General features: G+C 39.4%; 1 protein-coding gene across 2 annotated transcripts in view; it reads right to left on the bottom strand.

The window, feature by feature from the left end:
• Window positions 1-6974: 6974 nt before the first annotated feature.
• Window positions 6975-25644, bottom strand: part of galt (galactose-1-phosphate uridylyltransferase) — a 63905-nt gene continuing 45235 nt past the window's right edge. For both annotated transcript variants that reach the window (XM_072573292.1, XM_072573293.1), the window contains exons 7-11: window positions 24389-24511; window positions 15011-15143; window positions 13743-13826; window positions 8968-9122; window positions 6975-7217 (exon numbers count right to left, since the gene is read on the bottom strand). In XM_072573292.1, coding sequence (XP_072429393.1) covers window positions 7149-7217; window positions 8968-9122; window positions 13743-13826; window positions 15011-15143; window positions 24389-24511 — 564 coding nt within the window. In that variant the 3' untranslated portion in view covers window positions 6975-7148. The remainder of the gene's footprint in view (window positions 7218-8967; window positions 9123-13742; window positions 13827-15010; window positions 15144-24388; window positions 24512-25644) is intronic.

Here is a 25644-nt window from a genome sequence, read left to right as displayed (position 1 = left end):
CCATAGCGCGACTTTGTATAGCACGAGATTTGTCTATAGCAAAAACAAAGGGTATGACCCCCTCTCACTAGTATCCTTACATACAGATGAGGAAGGACACTACCTCGACTGGGACAACGCATCCATCCTAGGACAAACCAAACAGAGACATGCACAAGAATTCCTAGAAGCACAGCATTCCAACCGGAACACTATCGAAAAACACATTGATTTACCACCCCCTAAGAAAAAGAACACAAAATGACATCACTACAGGAAATGACATCAACCCAAAGAAACCCAAACATATAAATAGAAAGCAGGAATCATCAGCAGTGCTTCATCCGGAGGCTCACTGAAGATGTTACCCAGTATGGTGACGAAACATCTGAAAATGAACCTTCCAGCTCAGCGAGCAAACCCACATCCAGAACCTCAACCTGAGCTATAAATCTTCTCAAAAGCACGAGATTTCAGAGGAAAACAATTGTTGCTTACAGCAGAATGACCTGTATCTTTGCATCATCAGCAAATATTGCTACACTCTCCCTTTTCATCCATGTCATTAATACAGTTCATAAATAGTTAAGGCTCTAGAACTGAGCCTTTTGATCTTCCACTGGCTACAATTTCTGTTAGTTCACTAATTCACAGTATGTCCCTGTTAGGGTGAATAACAAGGGAATGCTGGATGACCACAGAAATTCAGGTTCTGGTAAAGAAAAAGAAAGTAGCATATATCACATATAGACAGCAGGGTTCAAATGAATCTCTAGAGGAATATTAGGGGTAGAAGGAGTATATTTGGGAAAACGTTTAACTCAGTTGGCTGGATTGTAGGTTTATAGAGCAGTGTGACGCCAACAGCATGGATTCAATTCCCAACAGCAGTTTGGAGGTTACCATGAAGGACACTTCTTCTCAACCTCTTCCCTCGCCTGGAGGTCTGGTGGTGCCCAGGTTAAATCACCACCAGTTGCTTCTCTCTAATGAGGGAGCAGGCCCTATGGTCTAGTCTGGTAAGACTATGGTTACACAACAACTGAGGATACTTAAGAGGAAATTCAGGAGGGCAAAAAAAGGGACATGAGATGGCTATGGCAAATCGAGTAAAGGGTTTCTACAAATACATTAAGTACAAAAGAGTAACTGGGGAGAGAATAGGGCCCCTTGAAGATCAGCAACGCTGCCTATGTGTGGAACTGGAGGATATATTAAATAAGTATTTTGCATCAGTGCTTACAGTGGAGAAGGACATGGAAGCTCAAGAGCTTGGAGAAGTGCCCATATTACAAAGGAGGTGGTGCTGGATATCTTAAAATGCATAAAGGTGGATAAATTCCTAGGACCTGATCAAGTGTACCCTAGAACTCTATGGGGAGCTAGGGAAGTGACTGCTGGGCCCTTACTGAGATTTTCTTTTATCATCGATACCCACGGATGAGATGCCAGAAGTCTGGAAGTTGACTAATGTGATGCCATTATTTCCGAAAGTTAGTAAGAAAAAGCCACGGAACTAAAGACCTGACAGTCTGGTTGGCAAATTGTTGGAGGGGATTCTAAGGGACAGGATTTACATGTATTTGAAAAGGCAAAGACTGATTAGGGATGGTCAACATGGCTTTGAGCATGAGAAAACGTATCTCACTAGCTTGATGAGTTTTTTGAAGAAGTGACGAAGAGGAATGAAGGTGGCCTGATTGACGAACGTTCTCTACACAGCCTTCAGTAAGGCAGTTGACAAAGTTCTGCACGGTAGACTTGGTTAATAAGATTGGATCACATGGAATACAGGGAGAACTAACCATTGGTACAAAATTGGCTAGAAGGTAGGAAACAGAAGGTGGTGGTGGAGGGATGCTTTTTGGACTGGAGGCCTGTGACCAGTGGTGTGCCACTGCTTTGTGTCATCTGTATAAATGATTTGGATGTGAATATAGGAGATATGGTTAGTAAATTTGCAAATGACACCAAAATTGATGGTGTAGCAAAAAGCGAAGGTTACCTCAGAATACAATGGGACCTTGTTCAGATGGGCCTATGGGCTGAGAATGGCAGATGGACTTTAATCTAGATAAATGTGAGGTGCTACATTTTGGTAGGGCGGGAGTTATACACTTAATGATAAGGTCCCGAGGAGTTCTGCTGAACAAAGGTTCCATGAGTTGCAGGTTCATAGATCCTTGAAAGTGCAGCTGCAGATAGACAGGATGGTGGTACAATTACATTTAAAAGGCATCTAGATTAGTATATGAACAGGAAGAGTTTGGAGGGATATGGGCCAAATGCTGGCAGATGGGACTAGATTAATTTAGGATATCTGGTTGGCATGGATGAGTAGGACCGAAGGGTTTATTTCTGTGCTGCACATCTCAATGACTCTAATTATCCAACATTTTATTACATATTACCTAAAACCATGAGCTCTTACCTTGTGCAGTAACCTTTCTTAGGGCACTTCATCATTTGGAAATTCTGACTCCCCTTTATCCACATAAGAGTCGAATAATTTTGTGCATTTGCACATTCTGCTTACCATCCCAAAAGAAAAATGTTCAAAACCATGCTTCTTCGCAATTTCTGATTAATACAAATTTACATGATAGACAAAGAGTGAGGTTTAATAATTTTATAGTAAATATCATTATTGCTTATATTTCTCAGTCAATAGTTTTTTGAGCATGTGGTCAGGAAATCTTGGAAGATCTGTCTTTTCTCTATTTTAGCCTTAATTTACAATACTTGTCTGTCCTTTACAGATAGAAGTTATGTACACTGTTCCTTCCTACTGAAAGTATTGGGTCATGCTTGCATAGGTTTCACGGAGTGCAAGCAGGTTTCCTGAATATCTCCAGAGTGTATATCTCTTGCTCAAGTCTCAACTTTTAACATATTAATAACCAAAGGTTGAAAACCTACAAAGGCTAACTTAATATTCCCATGGGGAGCTATTCAGGTTGAAGAATCAGGGTTCCAATTTTGTAATTTCATCTGTTAAGTCTCAGTCCCTTCAAATGCAACTTTGCACCCAAAGCTTGCAATCACAGATTTAAATACAATATCAAACTAACACATAATGACTAAACTGCTGCACATAAAAATTGGACATGAATGCTTTACAAAACAGGCAGTCGAGAGCAGGTTCAATACCAAAATAAAACTGACTTTATTTCCCCCGAGTGAAATATATCACGAAGGTCAAAGACTTCAGTTTTTCAGATAGGGCCTCTAATGATCTGTAACATTACTCACGTCTATCAGATAAAAGGTGTCGCTATGGGAATCCACATAGGTTCCAACTATTTCTGTCTTCTTTTAAGTATGTGGAATGCTATTCTGACTTTCCCAGGCCCTGACATGACCCCCTTCCTCGATTACATTTGATGATTGCATTGGTGCTGCTTCCTGTGTTTAATCCAATTTGAAAAATCATCCAAGCTTTCCTTTTCCACTCATATCTCATCTTTACATCTCTGGCTCTTTAGTCTCTTTTCTAAACTTACCTTTCTCCATTTCTGGAAATGGGCTTTTGACAGTTAATTAATAAAAGCTCATTTATCTTCCCAGTACCCAAACAAAATTGTTCTGACAATGCCATTTCCTGCACCTGAGATTCTCAAATGGCCTTTTATAACCTCAACAAAATTAACAGTCAACTGTAGTCATATTTTGACATATATGTTATACTTTCTACTGCTACATCTTTTCTACAATTTCTGTTTGGAGTCTCCACATCACATCATATGCACAATCCCAGCACATTTTGCATCTGGTTCTTGAGAGACTGAGATATTCTTAGTTATTCTTCCATTGCTCTGACTTTTATCCACTCTTTCCACTTTTTATTATATAATCAACCTGTTCAGAGATATTATTACACACCTCTGGAGCAGGGTGGAATTGAACCAAGGCTTCCCAGTCCAAGAGTAGGGACACTACCGATGTGCCCCAATAGGCCACTTTCACTTTCCACAAAACTTTCTTCTACACATAAACCAGATATTAAACCTGTCTTATTACGTGTGTTATTTCCCCAGGCTAAAAACCCAAGTATTTCTCCCAGTAGACACAACAATTCAAATTCAAAATGATAAAATCCATTAGTGATCTGGACAGAGTAGATAGGCATGAACTATTCCCATTAGGGTTAGAGTTGAACATCAGTTGAGATGGCTAGGGCAGCTGGTGGTTTGCCCAACATTTGACTGCTTACCCCTACAAGGAGAGGATCTGGACAATGACTGCCCTGAACAATTGATTGACCGTGCCCACACTCCTGGACAGATATTAGATGAAACCCTTGTCTGACTGTATGGGAACACTAACTGACCGCAGCATATCATGACTTGACAGAGGTTCACTCCCTGTTGAATTTGAGACATAGTCATTTGGTTGTCAATGTGACATTGAGATATGATCAAAGTTTGGGAGAAGATTTGTAGCTCGGGTGCTCGTTGTTGTGGTTCTGTTCGCCGAGCTGGGAACTTGTCTTGCAAGACAAATTCCCAGCTCGGCGAACAGAACCACAACATTGAGATATGATGATGAAATACAGCAATCATTTCATGCCTTTGACTGATGGCTTTGAACAACCATGAGAAAACTGCCTGGCTTTCTGTCTGTGCTGAACAACAAGCTAAGACAGAAATACTGAGAGCCCTTAAGGTCTGGTTCAAGGGGCAAGGTGCAAAAGGGCAGGGCAAGGCAAGGCAAGGCAGGGATACTGTGAGTTCCAAGTAGATGTAAAGTGAGGATGCATTAAGAGAGTGAACCCGAGGTGCAGCCTGATCAAGTTTATGAACTCTGTGCCTGTTCTTGTGTGAAAAATGTCCTTGCAGCAGCATGGCAATGAAATATTTTGTTAGAGATGTGCCAGTGAGAGATTCATGTTGGATACGAACATTCATGGATGTGGGTCATGTAGGACTGCTGCCCATGGAGTGTAACCAGAATTGTTGGTGCCAGATGCCCAAGATGGATATTCAAAGGAAAATGCAACAAGCTTGAAATGTCAAGTTCACATCCAACCTTTCATGTTCAAATTATTTGCACGAGTTTCTAACCAGCAGGTCAGGGAATGAGACCCTGCATATAATGAAGTGAGATTAGGTCATAATGAGGATGTTAATGCATGATAATTGCCAATAAAAGGTCACTTGCCACTCACTAGCAAGAATCATAACTCCACACCTGGACCTGGTTAGAAAATGTGGCTTTTTGGTTTTGCCATCAAGATGGAACACATCGTTCATCTCATTTAATTTTCCCGAAATTTCTCATTATAGCCCACAACATTCAGGAGTTGGGAAGATCCAGCCCACCTGTGGATGTAAGTCTCCATCCTACAAGATCCAGAGATGTTCTGCCTTTCTCTAACCAAGTTATGATATCATCACATGGAGTGGAGTTTAATACAATCTCCAACACTAACTCTTTCAGAACTGTTACTTCATATGACAAGGGACACAGTTTACATTTAAGGCGTTATCCATTTAAGATATGATGAGGAGAATATTTTTCTAAGAGAGTTATGAACCTTTGGAACTACTCTTCGGAGGCAGGGTCATTGAATATACTTAAGACAGATAAAATTGTTGACTGACAAGAGTCAAAGGGGATCAAAAAATCTCATCTGAATTTTTTTTAAAGTGACCCCTCGTTCCATGTTGTCCATTAAAACATCCCCTCCATATCTACCCTGTCAAGAGTCTTTAGGATCACACACATTTCAAATAAAGATACAAAATAGGAGCAGAAGTTCACCATTTGGCCTTTTAAACCAGTTTTGCCTTTTCATAAAATCACAGCTGATCAATCTGTGTTTCGAATTCCACATTCCCATCCAGCACCAACAACGTTCCCGAACCAGAATCCAACTAACTCTCCCTTAAAAAATCCAATGACTTTCCTCCACCATCTTCTGAGGCAGAGAGATTCAATGTAACATAACACTGAGAAAAACCTCATTGCAATCCTGAAAGGGTAACCTCAAAATTTACAACAGTGACCCCTAGTTGTGGACTGACTCACAACAGAAAATATACTTTCCACATCTACCTTGTCAAGACTGTTTTGGTCTCCATATTTAAAGAACATACACTTGCATTGGAATCCACATAGCAAACATTCACTAGTTTGGTTTCTAAGAGGAGAGGGCTGTTCTAAATAAGAAGCTGAATTAATTAAGCCTATATTGTCTAGAATTGAGAACAATAAGATAGGATATGATTGAAACATACAAAATTCTACAGGGGAAAATAAGTAATTGCATTGCAGGCCGTTCAGAGAAGACTCACGAGGTTAATTCAGGAAATGAATGGTTTATCTTATGAAAAGAGATTCATCACTTTAGGCTTATAGAGTTTACCAGAATGAGTGAAATCTAAATGAGATATATAAGATGCAAAGGGGATTGACGAAGTAGACATGATGTGAATATTTCCCTTTGTGGGCAATCTGGAACAAGAGATCACAGTTTTAAGCTAAGGGGTGGCAGATTTACTGCTCTCAAAGGATCATGAATCTGTGAAAGTGAGGTGTACACCGAGGTACTGAATAAATTTAAGGAAGAGGTAAATATATGTTTCATTAGTAATGGGTTAAACGGTTATGGAGAGCGAGCATGAGATCAGCCTTGAATGTATTAAGTGGCGGAGCAGGCTTGAGGGGTTGAATTACTGGATTAGTGGTGCTGGAAGAGCACAGCAGTTCAGGCAGCATCCAATGAGCAGCAAAATTTACGTTTCGGGCAAAAGCCCTTCATCAAGGGCTTTTGCCCGAAACGTCAATTTCGCTGCTCGTTGGATGCTGCCTGAACTGCTGTGCTCTTCCAGCACCACTAATCCAGTATTTGCTTTCCAGCATCTGCAGTCATTGTTTTTACCTCATTGAGGGATTGAATTGTCTACTTCTCCTCCTAATTCTTCCGGATACAAGTGTCGGGCCACATGGAACCATTTCTGTTCAGGCTAAAGTGTCATTTAGTGAGACGTGCATGTTTGAAAACAACGTTTAATAGTAAACAGTTTACACCAGTAAAGCAGACATCAATGTTTTTGAATTGTGTGCTTTTCATTTAAAAAAAAAGCATCTCTAAAAACAAAAGACACATTAACAGAAGCAAAAAAAAAACTGATGATGCATGCCTTTTGCAGCTGATTCGATTCCATTCATTTTTCTGGCTGATTCTGCCCCAGCTTGTAGTGAATTTCTGGTAGATTTCTCAAGCGTTCAGCAGCCTGCAGGTTAAAACATGATCTCGTTACAAGTAGTAATTGAACTAACACAACAGATTAATTAAAATCCAATGTAGGGATGGATAGGAGATTATGAACATAATGATCCTGTAAAATCTTTCTGCCACCTCTAGTAACCTATGTAAGGTTGTGTTCAGGTAAGTAACTAATGAATCTAATGTGGTAATGTTTTCTAGTGTATGCCTGAACTGCTTAACCTTGCATCCATTCATTTTATAAGAATGAGTGGAAATCTAAATCAGAGATACCCAGTTGGATACTATATAGCTCAGGATGTATGGCAGAAGCTGAAGTCTGCACACAGTGGTTTCTCCTCTATTGTGGTATCTGGTTTAACACTTCCTCACTGTAGCAGTGGAAATGGACAGCAGTATGACCCATAATAAGTCCTTTCTAAGCTGGTTCTTCTGATTCCATTGCCCATCTTAGTTTGATACTCCCTACAAATTTGACTGCTAACATGAGTTTTGAGTCCAACTCTGATGAAAAACAGGAATGGACCCAGCACTATTTTTTGATTGCACTTTAATTTGCCCATTCATTACAACTCCTGCAACATGTGTTTGTAGTTTTTGCCTCTTCTGTCAATTTGTTATCAGTGTCCAAGGTTTACCTGGATTGATATATGGTTAATGGGCCTGTGCTTGTCCATGTCTATGTTTCCAAACAGCTGGTACTGTCACAAAATATTTCTCTGAGCAATGCAATTCTCTGAGCATTCTGGGATAAATACATATCCTAGATTATATTTGTTTTTATTCCATTAAATTTGTCTAAGTTCTTCATCTAATTTATGTCAACTTAGTTGTTCTCATATTAATTTATGGGATGTGGATGTTGCTATCAAGGTCAATTTCATCCCAGTACCTTTGATAAGATGCTGGAGAGTCACCAGCTTCAGGTCATGTGTTGAAGGTACTCCCACAGTGTCACTACATAGGAAGTTCGTGCATACTGGGTCCAAATGCAGGAAGAGAGGAAAATACATTTCCAAGCAAGTCATCTTCTTCAAATTGCTACAATCCATGGGGTATGCCCATAGTCCTGCTGGGAAGGAGCTTCCAGGATTTTGACCCAATAACAATGAAAGAAGCGATTCATTTCTAAGTCAGTTCTAAGAACTTGCAGGTGGACATGTTCCCATGCACGTTGTTGCACTCATCCTTTAAAGTGGTCGAGATTAGTTTTGGAAGGTGCCGTTGAAGGAGCCTTGGAAAGTTTTTGCAGTGCCTCGTAGTAGATGGTACACACTGCTGCCACTGTGTGCCAGTAGGAGAGTGACTCCTTAAGGTGGTGGTTGCTTTTGATAAAAGTCTATTCTGTTCTGGATAGTGTCAAGCTTTTTCAATGTTTCAGGAGTTGCACTCCTTCAGGAAAGTAGCAAGCATTTAGTCACATTTCTGCCTTGTGCCGTGTAGGTGACAAAAGGTCAGGAGGTATACACTGGGAGAGTGCCAGTAGTTTGGAAACATGGACATGGACAACAGATACATTAATCCTACTTCAATCCAAATGTAAAATAATGGAATTGATTTTCAGGAATAAAGATGAATGTGGATTTGAAAGAGGAAGATCCTACCCACCTTACTTCCTTGACTTCTCTGAGGAATTGACAGTATACACGCAGTTCTCAAGTCTTCCCTTGTAAACACTTAGAGAAAGATAGTTCAACCAACCAATTTGTATCTTTAATGCCTCAAGCATTTTTGCTGCCCTTTGTGCTCATTCTCACCTGTTCAGGTGTCAGATCTCTTTGGGCCTGAGCTAAAAGCTCATACCCCACCATAAATTTCCTGATTGTGGCAGACCGTAATAATGGTGGATAGTAGTGAGCATGAAGCTGCCAATGACTGTTGTCATCAAGTAAGGACTGTCCAGTGGGGGCACCTGTTGACATATAATTATATTATTAATACAAGAGTATCAATTGGGAAGTTTCTTTAAAAAAATATTCAGTGAAATTTAGGCTTTGCTGGCTAGGCCCGCATTGATTGCCCATCCCCAATTGTCCTGTATAATGTGGTGATGAACTGCCTATTTAAATTGCTAATCCCAGAGGTGTAGAAACACCCATAAGTGTTGTTAGGAAGACAGTTTCAGGATCTTGACAGTGACGGTGAAGGAATAGTGATATAGTTCCAAGTCAGGATGGTTTTCAATTTATAACTACTCCCCTGATCCTTCTAGGTGATAGACAACATGGGTTTGGAAGATTTTGTCAGAGGAGCCTTGTTGAATGACAGTAATGAATCCAGTAGATGGTGTTCAGTGCTGCCAATTTGCATTAATGTTGAAGATGGTGATTGAGCTGCCTAGCAGACTACTTTCTCTGGATGGTGTCGGCGCTGCACTCATTCAGGCAAATGGGAATATTGCATCACACTCCTGGTATATGCCTTATAGATGGTGGGCAGGCTTTGGGGACTTAGAAGAAAGCAAATACAGCAGATGCTGGAGATTAGAGAAGAGAGTGTGGTGCTGGAAAAGCACAGCAGGTCAAGCAGCATCTGAGAAGCAGGAACATTGATGTTTCAGGCAAAAGCCCTTCATCAGGAGTTATTTGGGGAGTTCATCATTTGGGGATTAAGAGTTGAGTTCCGCACTGCAAGATTCCTAGCATTTAACCTGTTCTTGAAGCCACAGTATTTATATGATTAGTCCGGTTCAGTTTCTGGCCAATGGTAACCTTCAGGATGTTAATAGTGGGGGTGTCAGCAATGCTAATGCCATTGAACATCAGCAAGATGGTTACATTCTTTCTTTTTAAAGATTGTCATTTGCCTGGCATTTTTGCAGCATGAATGTCACTTGCCACTTGTCAGCACAAGCTTGGGCATTGTCTACATTTTGCTATATAAGGCCATGGTCAGTTTCATTATCTGAGGAGTTGCAAATTATGCCAAGCATTATGCAATCATCAGCGAACATCCCCACTTTTAACCTCATGACGGAGGCAAAATCACTGATGAATCAGCTACAGATGATTGTGTTCAGGACACTATCCAGAGGAGCTGCTGCAGAGATGCCCTAGAGCTAAGATGATTATCTTCCAACAACACAACAAACTTCCTTTCTGCTAGGCGTGAAACTAAATAGCACAGACTCTCCCCTCGCCCCTCCCGATACCATTAACTCCAATTTTGCTCATACTCCTAGATGCCATACTCAGTCAAAAGCTGTCTTATTATCGAGGGCAGTCATTCTCGGATCACCTGCAACAGATTACTAAATTAATACCCCAAGTTAATAACCAGTTTATGCAATGGACCAGTTCAGGAATGCACTGAACTACATTTAATGATTTCATATTGGAGTATACCAATTTTATTGTTTTAGCATCAGTAAGTACTAACTCTCAGTGGTAGAACAGTTATTTATAAATATTAACATTAATTCCATCGTGACTGTTCCTTCAAGGTTGCTAGGTCAAAATCCTGCTATTCCCTCCCTAATGAATTGTGGGCCAACCCACAGCAGGTGGAGTGCAGCGGTTCAAGAAGCCAGCTCTTCAAGAAGCCAGTTCAAGGGCAATAAATGCTGGCCAATCAGCAATGCCATCATCCCACAAATGAATATAAAAAATATAGTCTGTCTCAAATCTAAGGAACTTAGCTTTTCTGTTCCATGCTGAAGTTATAATTTCAAATTAGGGCAAATAGAGCAGAAGGATTAAAGCAACAAACACATATGGAACCATTGGGTAGCTTTTAACCATAAAAGCTTACACCTATAAAACCTGACTACCATCTGGGGGGACTCACAGATGGTAGTAGAAGTGGAATTTTGTTTGCTGCCGAGGACAATTATTCACGGTCCCTAGTATTAACTTATAGGGAAGTCTGTGGCAGGAGAGATCCTACCTTTGCAGGACCTCTCTGGCTCTGGATCAATTTGGTTGTGGTCGGCCACAATAAATTTAGCACTGAGAGTGAATCATGTAACCTGAAGCTAAAATCATGGCAGAATCTGAATTAAGTCAGCAGATTCCCCAATGGTCTGTTGTCAGTGCTTTGCTCTCTTGTCGAAACCCAAGAGTCAAGGTGACATTGAGCAAGTATGGCTGAAAACCTACCCATTCTCATTGGCCAAGGGGTTGGGGGCACAGGTGAAGAATCAAAACTTTCAGTTTCTTTCTACAAGACTTTCAGACAATACTACGCTAGCCTCCGCAGAACAATATAATCATAGGCCAAATCACTTGATGAACATTATAACAAATCAAGTAAATAAATACAGTTTAAATACTCACATACCTCCTCTGCAAATCAGCCTAGTTTAACTAAAGTAGCTACTATATTATTTTGCCCAAAATGATTGCTATATCCATTTCCAATTGATAGTAGAACCACAATTATTAAACTGAACTATGCTACAGCTCTCCCCAGTATTCTGCTTCTGGGAAAAACACTTCATGCAGCCTCAGATATGGCATCTATACTAAGCATTCTTACTCTCTCAATATCTTTAAAACAACCAGAAAGCAAAGCAAATCAAATATGTAACTAAAGAAAGTTTTAGCTTCACTTTGAGTACTTCAACCTTTTTTTCTGTTCATTACTTAAGCAGCAGTGTATCCCTAGAACAGAACATTGAATCCCATTTTACCCAATGATTATCTAACTTATCAATTTCCTGCTGAAACATCTCAAGATGGTCTGCCTTACAGTTTAAATTTTTCACATTTTAAACATGATCTTGGTTAACATAGTGTTTGATGCATCTGTTTCATTGTGAATAGTAACGTAGGGCTGAATCTTGCATATAGCCAAAGAAATGTGACTTGCATCGAGTTTTTTGCCATGAAGTTTATAACGTTCTCTCACTGTATCTTACCAAATTCATCGTATTAATAATCTACCCATGGCACCTCTCACATCTGATTCCAGCCCCCTGTTACCATACACCTTTCCCAAAAGACTTGCCACTCGGGATATCTCAGAATTGATTGGCATCCCTTGCGCCCACTGTGCACCAGGACAAGCACTGAATGGTTCCTGACATTTGCCCCTGCTATGGCAGACAGGAGGAAATCAATGATCCGTGGTATAGGCAGGGACCTGGAACTATTGTTGGCTGGTGTGTTAGATATGTGGTCTCCTCTATCCCCAAGTCCAAGTCCATTAGAGGAGGCCACGATGTCAGACCATGCCAGCCTAGTACAACCTTAGCACATATGTCAGTGAATCTCAAGCATATCCTACACTGTAGGAGTAAGGTCAATGACTTTCTCAATTCTGCCACCACAGCGCTACCTCCCTCTCTCAGTTATCTCACGTTCACTCTATCTTTGCTACTGTATCTGCCTTCCATTAAGGCTCATGACTCTACCACTCAGTACCGCCTGCAATATCTTCCCTTATTCTCTCTCACCCACCCCAATATCTGACACCACTAACCCTGAATGTTCTCAGCGCTGCCTAATCACTCACTCAGGACTCTTCCCCCGATGCAAAAATAATAACTGCCAATTACTGTCAACCCCATAATACCTGTCTCTCTCTCTCTCCCCCCAGGAGAAAACAGCCCCCTGTAGATTTAAACTACCCCTGTAGTTGGGTACATTACCCAACTTCCAGCTCCTCAGCCCTTATGTGGAAAGCAACCTGACTTTGACCATCCTGAGTGGTTTACTGGCTATATCCAAGCCCCTGGACTGGTACTGAAGACTTGCCTTGTCTTACTGTAATCTTTCAGCAAAGGTTTGCCTTCTTGACTTGACTACAACCTGCGACAACTATGGGCAAGACCCTTGCCTTTGTATCTGTACTAAATGGTAAGGCAAGGAAGTAGTAATATGAATAAGGTATTTCTGGTTGACAGACAAACTGCAAAAAGACAAGGCAAAGCAAAGCAAAGCAATGCAAGGCAGGGGTGCTGTGAGCATTCAGGTAGGCTCGAGCCAGAAGCTGGATCCTTATCATTCAGTGCGCTTGCTTCAGCAGTACAATGGCAATTCTGGTGCAGACCAAGGTACATTTTTGAAGTCCAGAGCAAATGTACATAGATCAGAGAAAGGTCAAGAGGGTTCTTACAGTTTGACACATATCGGTTGTCAATGTTCATGGGGCGCATGTGGTCAGTGCCCCATTGAGAACACCTGTGGTGTTTGTGCCTGGTGACCAACTTGAACAACCTTCTGATCAAGCGAACTGAATCTGCCAAGTGCCTAGTCTGGTTTCGATGTTGAATTTTCTCAACTTATAGATTCTTTGGTGAGTTTGGTATGATAGAAGTCTGAATATTAATTAGAAAAGTTAAGCTGTAACAAGCAATTATCCTCCTTAAATGGCAACTTGTTGCTGCCTAGTGAGAAACTTGTTATGCTGATGTGAAAAGCAGGAAAGATAACATGAGTTGTTGTCATTGTTGAGATAGGCCTCACTTGACTTCTCATCTGATTCTGTCACACATCTCACTAAAGCCTAAAAAATGCTCAGACCCCCAGAAGATTCCATGCAGCAAGTCTACTCTCACATACAGTTCACTGTATGATTTCTTCAACCTTACCGTGCCATCCCATTGAGTAGGGAAAAGAGACCTCAAACAGGTTGTCATATTTCGTCAAGAGTCTTTTCATTATAGAAGCAAGGCCTAAAAAAATGACAAATGAAAGTAATTAGTTGAAATAAATAAAAGCTTCACCTGCAACATTTTAATATGACAAAGCAAGTAACATCCTGACTGAATATTGTGCAGTAACACCCTACCACAATTCAAATAATTTCTTTTGCAATCCCTAATTTTACCTGAGTATCAATTATTTTAATTGAATCACTGAATACAAAGTATTAAATTGTGCCCAGTTAAAGATGATGAGAATCACTGCATCTTCACAGACTACTTGAAGATGACCATGAACCCTTTGCACATGTGCATATCTGTCATACAATAGGATATGGGTTGTTTAAGTCTGCATAAAGGCATCAGCCATATTAAAATTAGTTCTGCTAACTGGAGAGCCCAGGAATAGACAGCATTGTTGAAATACTAAAGCAAGACTTATCAATTGTGACATTGCAATTATCGAAAATCAATTAATTGTTGAGTTGAATTGTTTAGTAATGCATTAGTTTACTTTACCTCCCCCTTATCCCAATCCATGAGATAACATTGTGCACGGTGGCTCAGTGGTTAGCACTGCTGCCTCACAGCACCAGGGTCCCAGGTTCGATTCCAGCCTTGAGCGACTGTCTGTATGGAGTTTGCACATTCTCCATGTCTGCATGGGTTTCCTCCGGATGCTCCGGTTTCCGCCCAAGGTCCAAAGATGTGCAGGTCAGGTGAACTGGCCATGCTAAATTGCCCATAGTGTTAGGTACATTAGTCAGAGGGAAATGGGTCTGGATGGGTCGGTGTGGACTAGTTGGGCCGAAGGGCCTGTTCCCACACTGTAGGGAATCTAATCTAAAATCTTATTATGTGGCTGGAGGCAACACGGGCATAGCAGTGGATCATTCAGACTACCAAGCCTGCTCCACTAATTATTAAAAACACGGCTGCTCAACACTTAAATAGCCTTTTACCCACACTATCCCATCACCCTTTACACCATTGATTATAGAAATCCATCAAACTCTACTTTAAATACATCAAGCATTTAACATTGCTCTCCATGGTGATACAATGTTCTAAGTCAATATGAACAAAGAATTTTGACTAAAAGCATCATCATTACACAGTAAGTCTACGATTAACTGTTTCAACCCTCTCCTTTGTTATTTGAAAAGTTCTTAAAAGTGATGTTTCATGTATACAAGAAATGATAATTTTCTTACTATCTCTCTCATTATCAGATAAATCTTGTAAACGAAGCACATGTCTTCTTGGAATAAGTAAAGTTTGAAAAGGCCACATGGCCCAGTATGGAACTACGACCAACCAGTCTTCATTTTCAACCACAATACGTTCCTTCAAAACCAAAAACAAAAAGCAATAAGGGTCGTCTACTGTATTTCAACAACAGAATTACACTTGGGCAGATATAAGCCCATCATAGCTTATTTTCAAGTGTTTAAGTTGAAAGAAATTTAGCTTTAATTGTCATATCATTATGAACATTTTTTTTCTTAATGACTGAGTATAAAACAATGAGAAATAAACAGGACAAGTCATTGGATCTGCTTTTAGGTTTGTGGCATCCTGTGCATCACATCCCAGACAAAATCAAGTTTGGTCTAAGATTTCTTTGAAACAAGTGTATTAACCATTGGCCTTCAAATTAGGTCAAAAGACAATGGGCTTGAATAATGCATTCAGGAGCCTGCAAAATTGTATGGTAAGCTTATGACCTTTGCTCTTTTGTATACTTGCAAACATTAAATAGTCCCTCACAATTTCCACTATTTTAACATCTCATCTACCCCATTTAGTTTACTTTCTATCACTTACACTCGAGCCAGAGTCACAATTCCTTACAGATTATGAAAGTCAAGCAAGGGCCACTTTGGTTCACTTTTTGAAATTGCTACTACGCATGCAACGATTAAGAATACCCACATGTTTGCAAATTGTCAGATGAATTTCACAAATTATTGCTCACCATGCCTAACCAGCGATGCCTACATTTCGTGAAATAATTTTTAATAGATTTGCTGCCAAGGTACATCGGAACAGAGGGAAGTTGAAAGTGTCTTTAAAAGGGAGGAGGGATAGAAAAGATATTTGCTGGAGGGATTTCATAACTTAGAGAATTTTAAACAATTTCGAGTTAATACATCTATCCATGTCATGAATCATCAGCAGGAATTTTAGTTTTCATTCAACAGGATTTGATTTTGCCTTTAATGTTTCTACATGTTAATATTTATAAAATATACAAGACAGTCAATTCTCCTTATAATCACAAATTTGTCTTTTTGTAATATGTCATTTCTATTTCAAAATGTTTCTAAAAGCAGATGGTGTGTCATTTAACTGTAAATACCAATACTATACCAGCCTCACTTCTGTTATAAGTATTATTTTAGGTTGTCCTGTTCTATCACACTTTATATACTGCCTGCTCTATAAAAATAAATCATTACTGCAGCTTTTACCACTCATGTGACTAAGTTTACACAACACAGATTTCAGGCATTTAGGGCTGATACATGAAATAAATGTGACATGCATTCATTTTGCTACAAAGAATAACAACTTTTTTTAAAAAATGAATTGCAAATATTAGATGTTTGCATGTAAAACAATTTTGGTGTCCTTGTACTTTTTAATATTTATTTGTAGGATATGGACATCACTAGCAATGTTCACACTTCTTGTCCATCCTTAATGTTCCTGAGGTGGTGATGATGAGCTGACTGCTTGAATCACTAAAGTTTGTATGGTGTTCATACACCCATTGCGCATTAAGAAAGCATTTTCAGGATCCTGACCCATAAAACACAGATGCCATACAGGCACACCAAACAATCAGCAAACAAATAATATATTGGTTGTTATGCAAGGAGATTAAGAGTTTTAATAAGAACTCCATGGTTCTTATTACCTGTTCTACTACCTCCATGGTTTTGGAGGTAGTAGAACAGTGTGGATAGCAAATGGATAAATAATAGAAGACAGAGAGTGGGGAGGAGGAGGTATTTTCAGAATGGCAACCTGTAACTAGTGGAATGTCACAGGGATCAGTGCTGGGACAACAATTATTTATAATATATATTAATGGCTTGGATGACATAAAACTCGGTGGGAAGGCAAGTGGTTCAGATGACACAAAGAATCTACAAAGGGTTATAGGCAGGTTAAGTGAATGTGCAAATTCAAATTTGACAGATGGCAAAAATGCAGAAAAATGTACATTTCTGCATTTTGGCAGGAAGAGGAGCAGCTAAATTTTATTTAAATAGAGAACAACTGCAGAAAACTACAGATATTTGGGAATCCCTGTGCATTAATCACAAAGAAACATGCATACATAATCAGCAGGTAATGAGGAAGGTAAATAGTTGGTCTACATTTCAAAGGGAATCGAATATAAAAATAGATAGGTTTTGTTAAAGCTATACAAATAACCACTTAGATCACACCAAGAGTATTGCAAACAGCTTCAGTCCTCTAGGAGTAGAAAAGAAAAAATAAAATGGCACAAAGCTGAATGGAAGGGTGATCTGGGAGGAGGAAGAAGTCAGGCCTCCATATGATTTGCACAAGCTGAGTGAATGGGCAAATGTATCCATGACCGATGCAATACATGTGGACAAATGGGAGGTTATCCACTTTGTAACAAAAACAGGAAGGCAGATTATTATCTGAATGGCTATAAATTGAGAGATGGGAATGTACAGTGAGACCTAGGTGACCTTGCTAACTAGTCATTAAAAACAAGCATTCAGATACTGTATAGCAGGCAGTCAAGAAGGCAAATGGTATGTGGGCCTTCATAATGAAAGGATTTGAGAACATGAGGAGGAATACCTTGCTGCAATTATACAGGGCCTTGGTGAAATCACACCAAGAACATTGTGCGCAGTTTTGGTCTCCTTATCTGAGGAAGCATGTTCTTGCTATAGAGAGAATGCAGCGAAGCTTTACTAGAATGATCCCGGGGACAGCAGAATTGACATAGGAGGGGAGATTGAATCAGGATTACATCCACTGGAGTTAAGAAGAATAAGGGAGGACATCTCACACAAATCTATAAAATTCTAACAGGACTAAATTGGCAGATACAGGAAGGATATTCCTGATAGCAAAGGGGACCAGAACAGGGTCACAGTCTAAGGATACAGTGTAAAATATTTACAACTGAGATAGAATTTTTTTCACCCAGAGCATGGTGAGCCTGTGGAAATCACTACTACAGAAAGCTGAGGACAAAACAAAAAAAAAATCAAGAAGGAGCTGAATATAGCATTAAAGGGATCAAAGGATATGGAGGAAAAGCAGAAACAATCTTTTGAATTGATTGATCAGTCATGATTACAAATGAACAGTGGAGCAGGCTTGAAGGGCTAAATGGTCTGCTCTTGAATTGAATCATTTATTGACACATGTATTCAATATAAAATACAGTGAGTAGTTTATACTGTCGCCATGAATCGGCACCATTCTCATTAACTTAAAGTAAAAAATAAAGATAGATAATTTAATGAAAGCCCAACTTTTCCTTCTCCGCCATTACTGTCTCGGTCCGGCCTATGCCATGCTGCTCCCAGAGTCTTACTCTGGGCTTCAACAGTGTACACCATGCCACCCCAGAGTGCTGCTCTCAAACCCACGATCTTTGAGAATGCCACATCCCTTCAATCGTGACCTCTTGGACCTCTTCACAGCTCCAATGGTGTATAAATATTCGACCATCTAGGCTCTATGCTGTGGAATTCCCCTCTCAACCTCTCCTATTCTTACTTTTTTTCATGAGCTTTTTTGTAAAACTTACATTTTTGTCACTAGTCATATGTGTGACTTACTATCAAATTTTGACTGACTACATTCTTGGGACATTTCACTACATTTGCAAGCTGTTGCTGTTGATACAAAAACTATATTTTCTCTTCTGCACTCAGCTATATTTACAGAAATAAATGGACCATTCTGCAAACACATCAATAATACATAATGAATGGCATTCAATCTCACTCCTCTTCTAGTACATGAAGAACATTAGAAAACAAATCACAACATTCCTCTGTGTGGGTAAAAATAAACAAACAGCTTAAAGTAGTTTTAATATTGTAAATGTAAGGGAGAGAACATCTTGGAACATGCTTGAGTGCTACAAAAAAAGCTCTCTCAGGAACATTACCTCTCAAATAAGAGCAAAATACTGTGGATGCTGGTAATCTGAAACAAACCCAGAGAATGCTGGAGAAATTCAGCAGGTTTGGCAGCACCTAGAGAGAGTTAATGTTTCAAGAGCACTATTACACTTCTTCAATTAACTGATTTCCTATGCAGCAGGTTGAACTTTTCACATTTGTGCACAAAGGCAGGACATTTTTCAGTTGTTCATATCAAAGAAGAAATCTGTTTCTACCATGTAATACACAGAGCAGTACGTACATCAAAAGAAATTGCTGGAAAACCTCATCAGGTCTGGCAGCATCTGTGAAGGGAAATCAGAATTAACATTACTGGTCTGGTGACCTGAGTAAAGCCAAAATGTTAACTCTGATTTCTCTTCACAGATGTTGCCAGACCTTGCTGAGCTTTTCCAGCAATTTCTGCTTTTGTTTCTGATTTACAGCATCTGCATTTCTTTCAGTTTTTATTCAGTACATATGTCAAAACTGACCCCTAGGTCCCACTGCAATGCATTTTTAAAATAACTGACTACAGCACAAATACTTGAAAATTAAAAAGTGACATAAAAGTCAAGAATCAAATTAATAATTATTAAAAATAATGATTTTTACAAAGCTGTGTTGGAAGTTCACAAGTATGCATAACTTGTCCTCTGTGCTCTCAATGAAAACATTGAAGATATGGTATAAAAGAATATATGAACTTAAATCAAGTGGTCTCTACAATACGGTTCACAAGACTGGAGCTAATTCTTTTCTTGTTGGAAATTCCTTTTCAAAATGTACTAAGATCATATTGCTAGAGTTTAAGTGTCCTTTGGGCTTTAAAATTATATTCAATAGAAAAAGTTAAACCATATTTATATTTCAAAAGAGTTTCAATATCCATAGTTATGGAAATGTATAGAATTATGAAAGTACACCAAACTTTCTAAATACACAGTATCAATATATGGGTGTGGAGGGGGTGGTTAAGGCATACTGTAAATATATCAATTTAGCACAGAAATATGGGCACTTTCAGTAAGCAAAATAATGAAAATCCATTTTAAATCATTTGAAAAACAAAATAATTGCACTGTAGCCCGTCCAGAAGAACTGTTAAAATATATATGCCTGGACTCAAACTGTTCAGTCATATCCCTAAACATACACTATGGAGCTGTCACAAGAAATTTTCACCTTATGACGAATAGTAAATAAAAACATGTTTGCTTTGAAGTTTTATCAATTAACTAAATAGCGGCAAGTTGTGAGAGGAAAATTGGCAATTATCCTTAAAAAGGACAAGAAGAGAAAAGAAAGATGCAAACAGTATGTTATGTTTCTGCTGGTAAGAAATTTGTCAACATCCTTGAAGTGTTGGAAGGAGGGCATCAGCTATACTATTTCAAACAGAATCATTGATAATGGTTCCCAGTTTAAAATCAAGAGCTTAATACAATCCAGTAAGATAACAGATCAAAAGTAGAAAGCAGTCTGCATGCATTTGCTGTCAGCAGAGTTGGCATTTTCCAGTATCTTAGGGTCAAGCAGGTGACACATACTGATTTGCAATGGGGTTTGTTTCTCATCTCAATGTACATTATTTGGTAGTTTCTGACAACTTAAAGACCATTACACATTTTATACATTGGGGTAAAAATTAAATTCCTCTGTACAAAAAATTACGTGTACTTTTCCCAATGCGTATTGCTGGAAGTCAGAATATTTCTTGACTCAGATATCCTGCTTGATCCATCTCTAGATCTGGAAGCTACTAAGAATAAGGGCTTAACCTTCATTTTTTGGCAGTGTCAGTTTTGGTGCATTTCCTGACTGAAAGCCACAGCTTACAGTAACTGATAAAGGGAAAAGAGGTCAGAATCCCAGTGTTGGTGTAGAAACAGGCCATTTAGTCCATCAAGTCCACACCAACCCATGGAAGAGCATCCCACCCAGACCCACCTAATTTTTCCTTGGGCAAATCTAGCTAGCCTACACATCCCTGGACACTATGGGTAATTTACCACAGTCAATACCACCTGACCTGCACATCTTTGGACTTTAGAAGAAAACCAGAGCACCTGGAGCAAACCCACAAAGACACGGGGAGAATGTGCAAACTCTACACAGACAGACAGTCACCCAAAGCTGGGTGCCTGGGCTGTGGGTCAGCAATGCTAACCACTGAGCCATCATACCACCGTTGGAGCCAATCAAATAGCTTTTGGCAGGCAGAAAGCCTTTATTATCAACAGCTAGTCACCGCTCTACAGAACAATCAGCAACTTGCAACCTATCAAAATCTCCCCCCCCACCCCTGGTTCCAGCTCATCTATAATAACTTCTCCTACTGCTTGAACTAAAAGCAGTGTAAATACCACTTACAATAATCGTCAGTTAACTTTTGAAAAGTACATAATCTATTCCATAGACCTTAGTTTTCAAAATAGACCTTTCCTCTTGTCAGTCCACAATCAAAAATATAGAAAAGGAAGAAGGTATAATCTCTTACACCTTACCCTAGCAGGAATCTCGCCCCAACTCAGAAAGATGCAGCACATTCCTCCCAACATCAAGACAGGTTGTACCATACCTCTCACATGATACTGCCAAGATTTCTCCCCATTATTTACATCTTTCAAGTTCCCGTTAAGATTCCACCCTAAATCTAAGACCATAAGGCAGAGGACCGGAAATAGGCCATTCAGCCATTGAGTCTGATCTAATAATCCTCAAGTCCATTTTCCTGCCTTTTCCCATAACTATTGTTCACTTTACCTGATTAAAAGTTGGTCTGTTTCAACCTGGAATATACTTAATGACACTCCCTCGACAACCCTCTTTTTTTTCCTTAATTCACGGGATGAGGGTATCACTGACTGGGCCAGCATTTAATGGCCATTCCTAATTGCCCAGATTGCAGTTAAGAGTTGACATATGTGGGTCTGGAGTTGCATGAAGGCCAGATCAGATAAGGAGGGCAGTTTCCTTCCCTAAAGGTCATTAGTGAACCAGATGGGTTTTTTCAACAATCTACAATGGGTTCACGGTCATCATTAGAGTCTTAATTCAAGATTTTTATTGAATTCAAATTTCACCATCATCAGGGTGGGATTCGAACCCAGGTCCCCAGAATATCACCGGGGCCTCTGAATTAACAGTCCACTGATAATTGCTATCACGGTCTGTAGAGATGTACAGCACGGAAACAGACCCTTCGGTCCAACTTGTCCACGCTGACCAGATATCCCAACCCAATCTAGTCCCACCTGCCAGTACCCGGCCCATATCCTTCCAAACCCTTCCTATTCATATACCCATCCAAATGCCTCTTAAAATGTTGCAATTGTATCAGCCTCCACCACATCCTCTGGCAGCTCATTCCATACACGTACTACCCCCTGTGTAAAAAAGTTGCTCCTTAGGTCTCTTTATATCTTTCCCCTCTCACCCGAAATCTATGCCCTCTAGTTCTGGACTCCCCGGTCCCAGGGAAAAGACTTTGTCTATTTATCCTCTCCATACCCCTCATAATTTTGTAAACCTCTATAAAGGTCACCCCTCAGCCTCCGACGCTCCAGGGAAAACAGCCCCAGCCTGTTCAGCCTCTCCTCATAGCTCAAATCCTCCAACCCTGGCAGCATCCTTGTAAATCTTTTCTGAACCCTTTCAAGTTTCACAAGGATGGGTATATGAATAGGAAGGGTTTGGAGAGATATGGGCCAGGATCTTTAATATCTTCCAAACCTATGACCATTTGTATCTAGAAAGACAAGGGCATCAGATACATGGGATCACCACCACCACCTGCATGCCACTCACCACTCTGACTTGGAAATATATTGCCATTTCCACACTGTCACTGGATCAAAATCCTGGAACTCCCTCCCTAATGGTATTGTGGGTCAATCTACCGCACATACAGTGTTTCAAGAAGGCAGTTCCCCACCACCCTCTCAAGGGCAACTAGGGACAGGCAATAAATGCTGGCCAGCCAGCAACTCCCATTTCTCATGAGTAAACAAAAAGTACATTAAAGTATTTGAACACTAACATTTGTACATGTTCTGTATTTTTGGTTACACACTTTTGGAAAGTTACTTTCTGTACCTTTCTGAAGGATCAAATCTTAAGTAGATACAGGTATGCAATTCCAAAGACTATTAACAAATTGAAATTCACCACATTCTTCAATAAATTGCTTAATTTGTTGTTGAAACAATAAAAGCTCTTTTCAGAAATAAAGGCAGCTTGTCTTGCCTTCAGCTTTTTGCTGTCACAACATAGAGATAAGGCTGAACAAATCCAATACTTTATCAGTTCTTCACATGATGTCTATTAACTGATCTCTGCCATGAACAACATGCACATTTCTATATTTATCATAATTATGCAATTTCTTTGTAGAAAAGAATTTAAATGAATGGATCAGATGAATGCATTACATCCATGTTAACTGGTTCAATGAGAAGACCATGATACAATTACACAAGTAACATGTCCATTGCAATTAGTAATTATTTCTGATTGAGCACAGGTCTGTAATAAAGTAGCACCTTGGGTACAAGATCTGGACTTTACATCAGTTAGTCACTAATTTATGATGAAGGAAGCTAGAGTCAAATCAATGTCAAGTAATTTATCAATGTGGCAAAGATATAGAAGCAGTTTCTCTCTTGTTTTGAGAAGGAAGGAATTACACATGAGTGGCCTAATCATCAGAAAGTTTCTTAAATCTTCAACCATTATCCCGATTAAAAATCAGCATATTTTAGAAAATGAAGGAAAATACAGGGCAGAGTCCCCTCATAGCAAGCTCTGTGTCTCAGAGGAATATTAATTGTGAAAAGCTGTACAGGTTAGCTTTCACAGGACTGTCGAAACAAGAGACCCACTCAATCTGGGTGCAAGTCTTCTCCTGTGTACTGTTTCATAACCAGTTATGTAGTGAAGCTGATGTAAGACATAAGACCCATGACCAAGTCATGAGGGCAACTTGAGGAAAATCAATGTATTCACATACAATGGGGAGATAAATATACAGGATTTTTTCAGCATGGATATTTGAAATCTTTATGAAATAGTGGAAATGGAATGCAATATTAACAAAAGCCTTGAAACAAATGACTACAACATTTCACATTCAGCTTAAACGAACACATACAGAGAGGGAACATTTGAAGCAAAACATGACAGAAACCTACAAACACTAAAGGTCCAGTGAATAGAACAGTTTACAAGCACAGTTAAATTACTGAGCATGATGCCTATTTTCCTGTGATGAAAGGCATGACTTTATTAAACTCCATTCATTTTCACTGCCTCATTACACAATTTAATTACATATATAGAGGGAAGTAAACATGCATTTAAAATCACATCTCACAAAATAAAAGAAAACGCTATGGAATTGCAGAGCATATTAAAAACCTTATTTTGAGACTCTAACTTGGCGTATTCCACCAGCATTGGCATTTTGTGGCTTTTGTAATGGTCCCGTTGTGTCTGATCAGCTATTCTTGGCTCATTGGGAAGAAAACTACTGGCCCACACCTGAAAGATAGAAAAATAATTCTGGTGAAAATGACCAAACATAGATAAAACTGTAAATGTAAGCTTGTGAACATATCTGAAGACCAAATGTAACTGGCCAATGACCAACAATATTTGATCCTTCATAAAAGTACACAACTGTTGAAAAGCTACATTTTTCTCATGCATGTACCAAGACAGGAATTGAGCATTCAGAAGAGAAATAAGAGCTGATTGGCAATCATGGTATCACAGACCGATGATTTACAAGCATCAGAAATCCAGCTATGGTGTTCAGTTCCCATTTTGTAAATTTACAATCAGATTTGCATATAAGAGAGACTAACAAGACCCTGACATCTCTTGTGAAACATTAACTGCAAGCAACTGACACCAAATTGACTACTTAGCTATTTGTCTATGTAAAGTTGCGCTATCTGTATAAAGTAAGTTAAAACAGCAGTAAGAGGGGTGAAATAATACATCTTAAGAAAGATCAGAACATCCCTTTAAGGAAATAACTTATTTCAAAACAAATCTTCCACTTTTTTTTTGCTATGTATTTTCTTTCAACATCCTGTTCTATTTACTTTGATTGATTAAGTTTCTGTTCCACAGTTTCTATCTGCAGTAACTTAACACTAACCCCAAAAAGTTACATGTGGATCTGTTAAATTAAACCAGAGACTTTGAAGTAAGTAATTTTCTACATATGACAATATCCAGGTTGCACTATGGGTCTGCACTAACATGAAGATATCCAGGTGCATCACTCACACACACTCTATCTGCATTTGATTTCAGAAGCCAAGAGTACAGGTTTCCCCGCATTCCTGTAAAAGAGTTGCCCAAGATGTTCTGCAGCAACAGATTTAGTTGAAATATCATTCGCTTTTTCACATGGAGGGAAATACAATAGGAAAGAATTGCAACTTTTGAGGTGAGGAGCTTGACTAACTTTCTTAACAAGAGCATTAGAATGTAATACATTTCTATTTGTTAATACCTGCAGGGTAATCTTTGCTCCTTTACTAATCTTAATGGAAGCTGGCATTTCAGACTTACCCTAGAGCAAAAATGAAGCCACCTAAACCCATCTGGGTACCATCCAATGTCCAGAGGGAGATGCAATAGCCAGTGGTAATATCACTGGA

Source organism: Chiloscyllium punctatum, chromosome 1 (genome assembly GCF_047496795.1).
Source record: "Chiloscyllium punctatum isolate Juve2018m chromosome 1, sChiPun1.3, whole genome shotgun sequence".
In the NCBI taxonomy this organism is placed as follows: Eukaryota; Metazoa; Chordata; class Chondrichthyes; order Orectolobiformes; family Hemiscylliidae; genus Chiloscyllium; species Chiloscyllium punctatum.
Note: the sequence above shows the minus strand (reverse complement) of the source record. Positions and strands in the feature narration are given on the sequence as shown.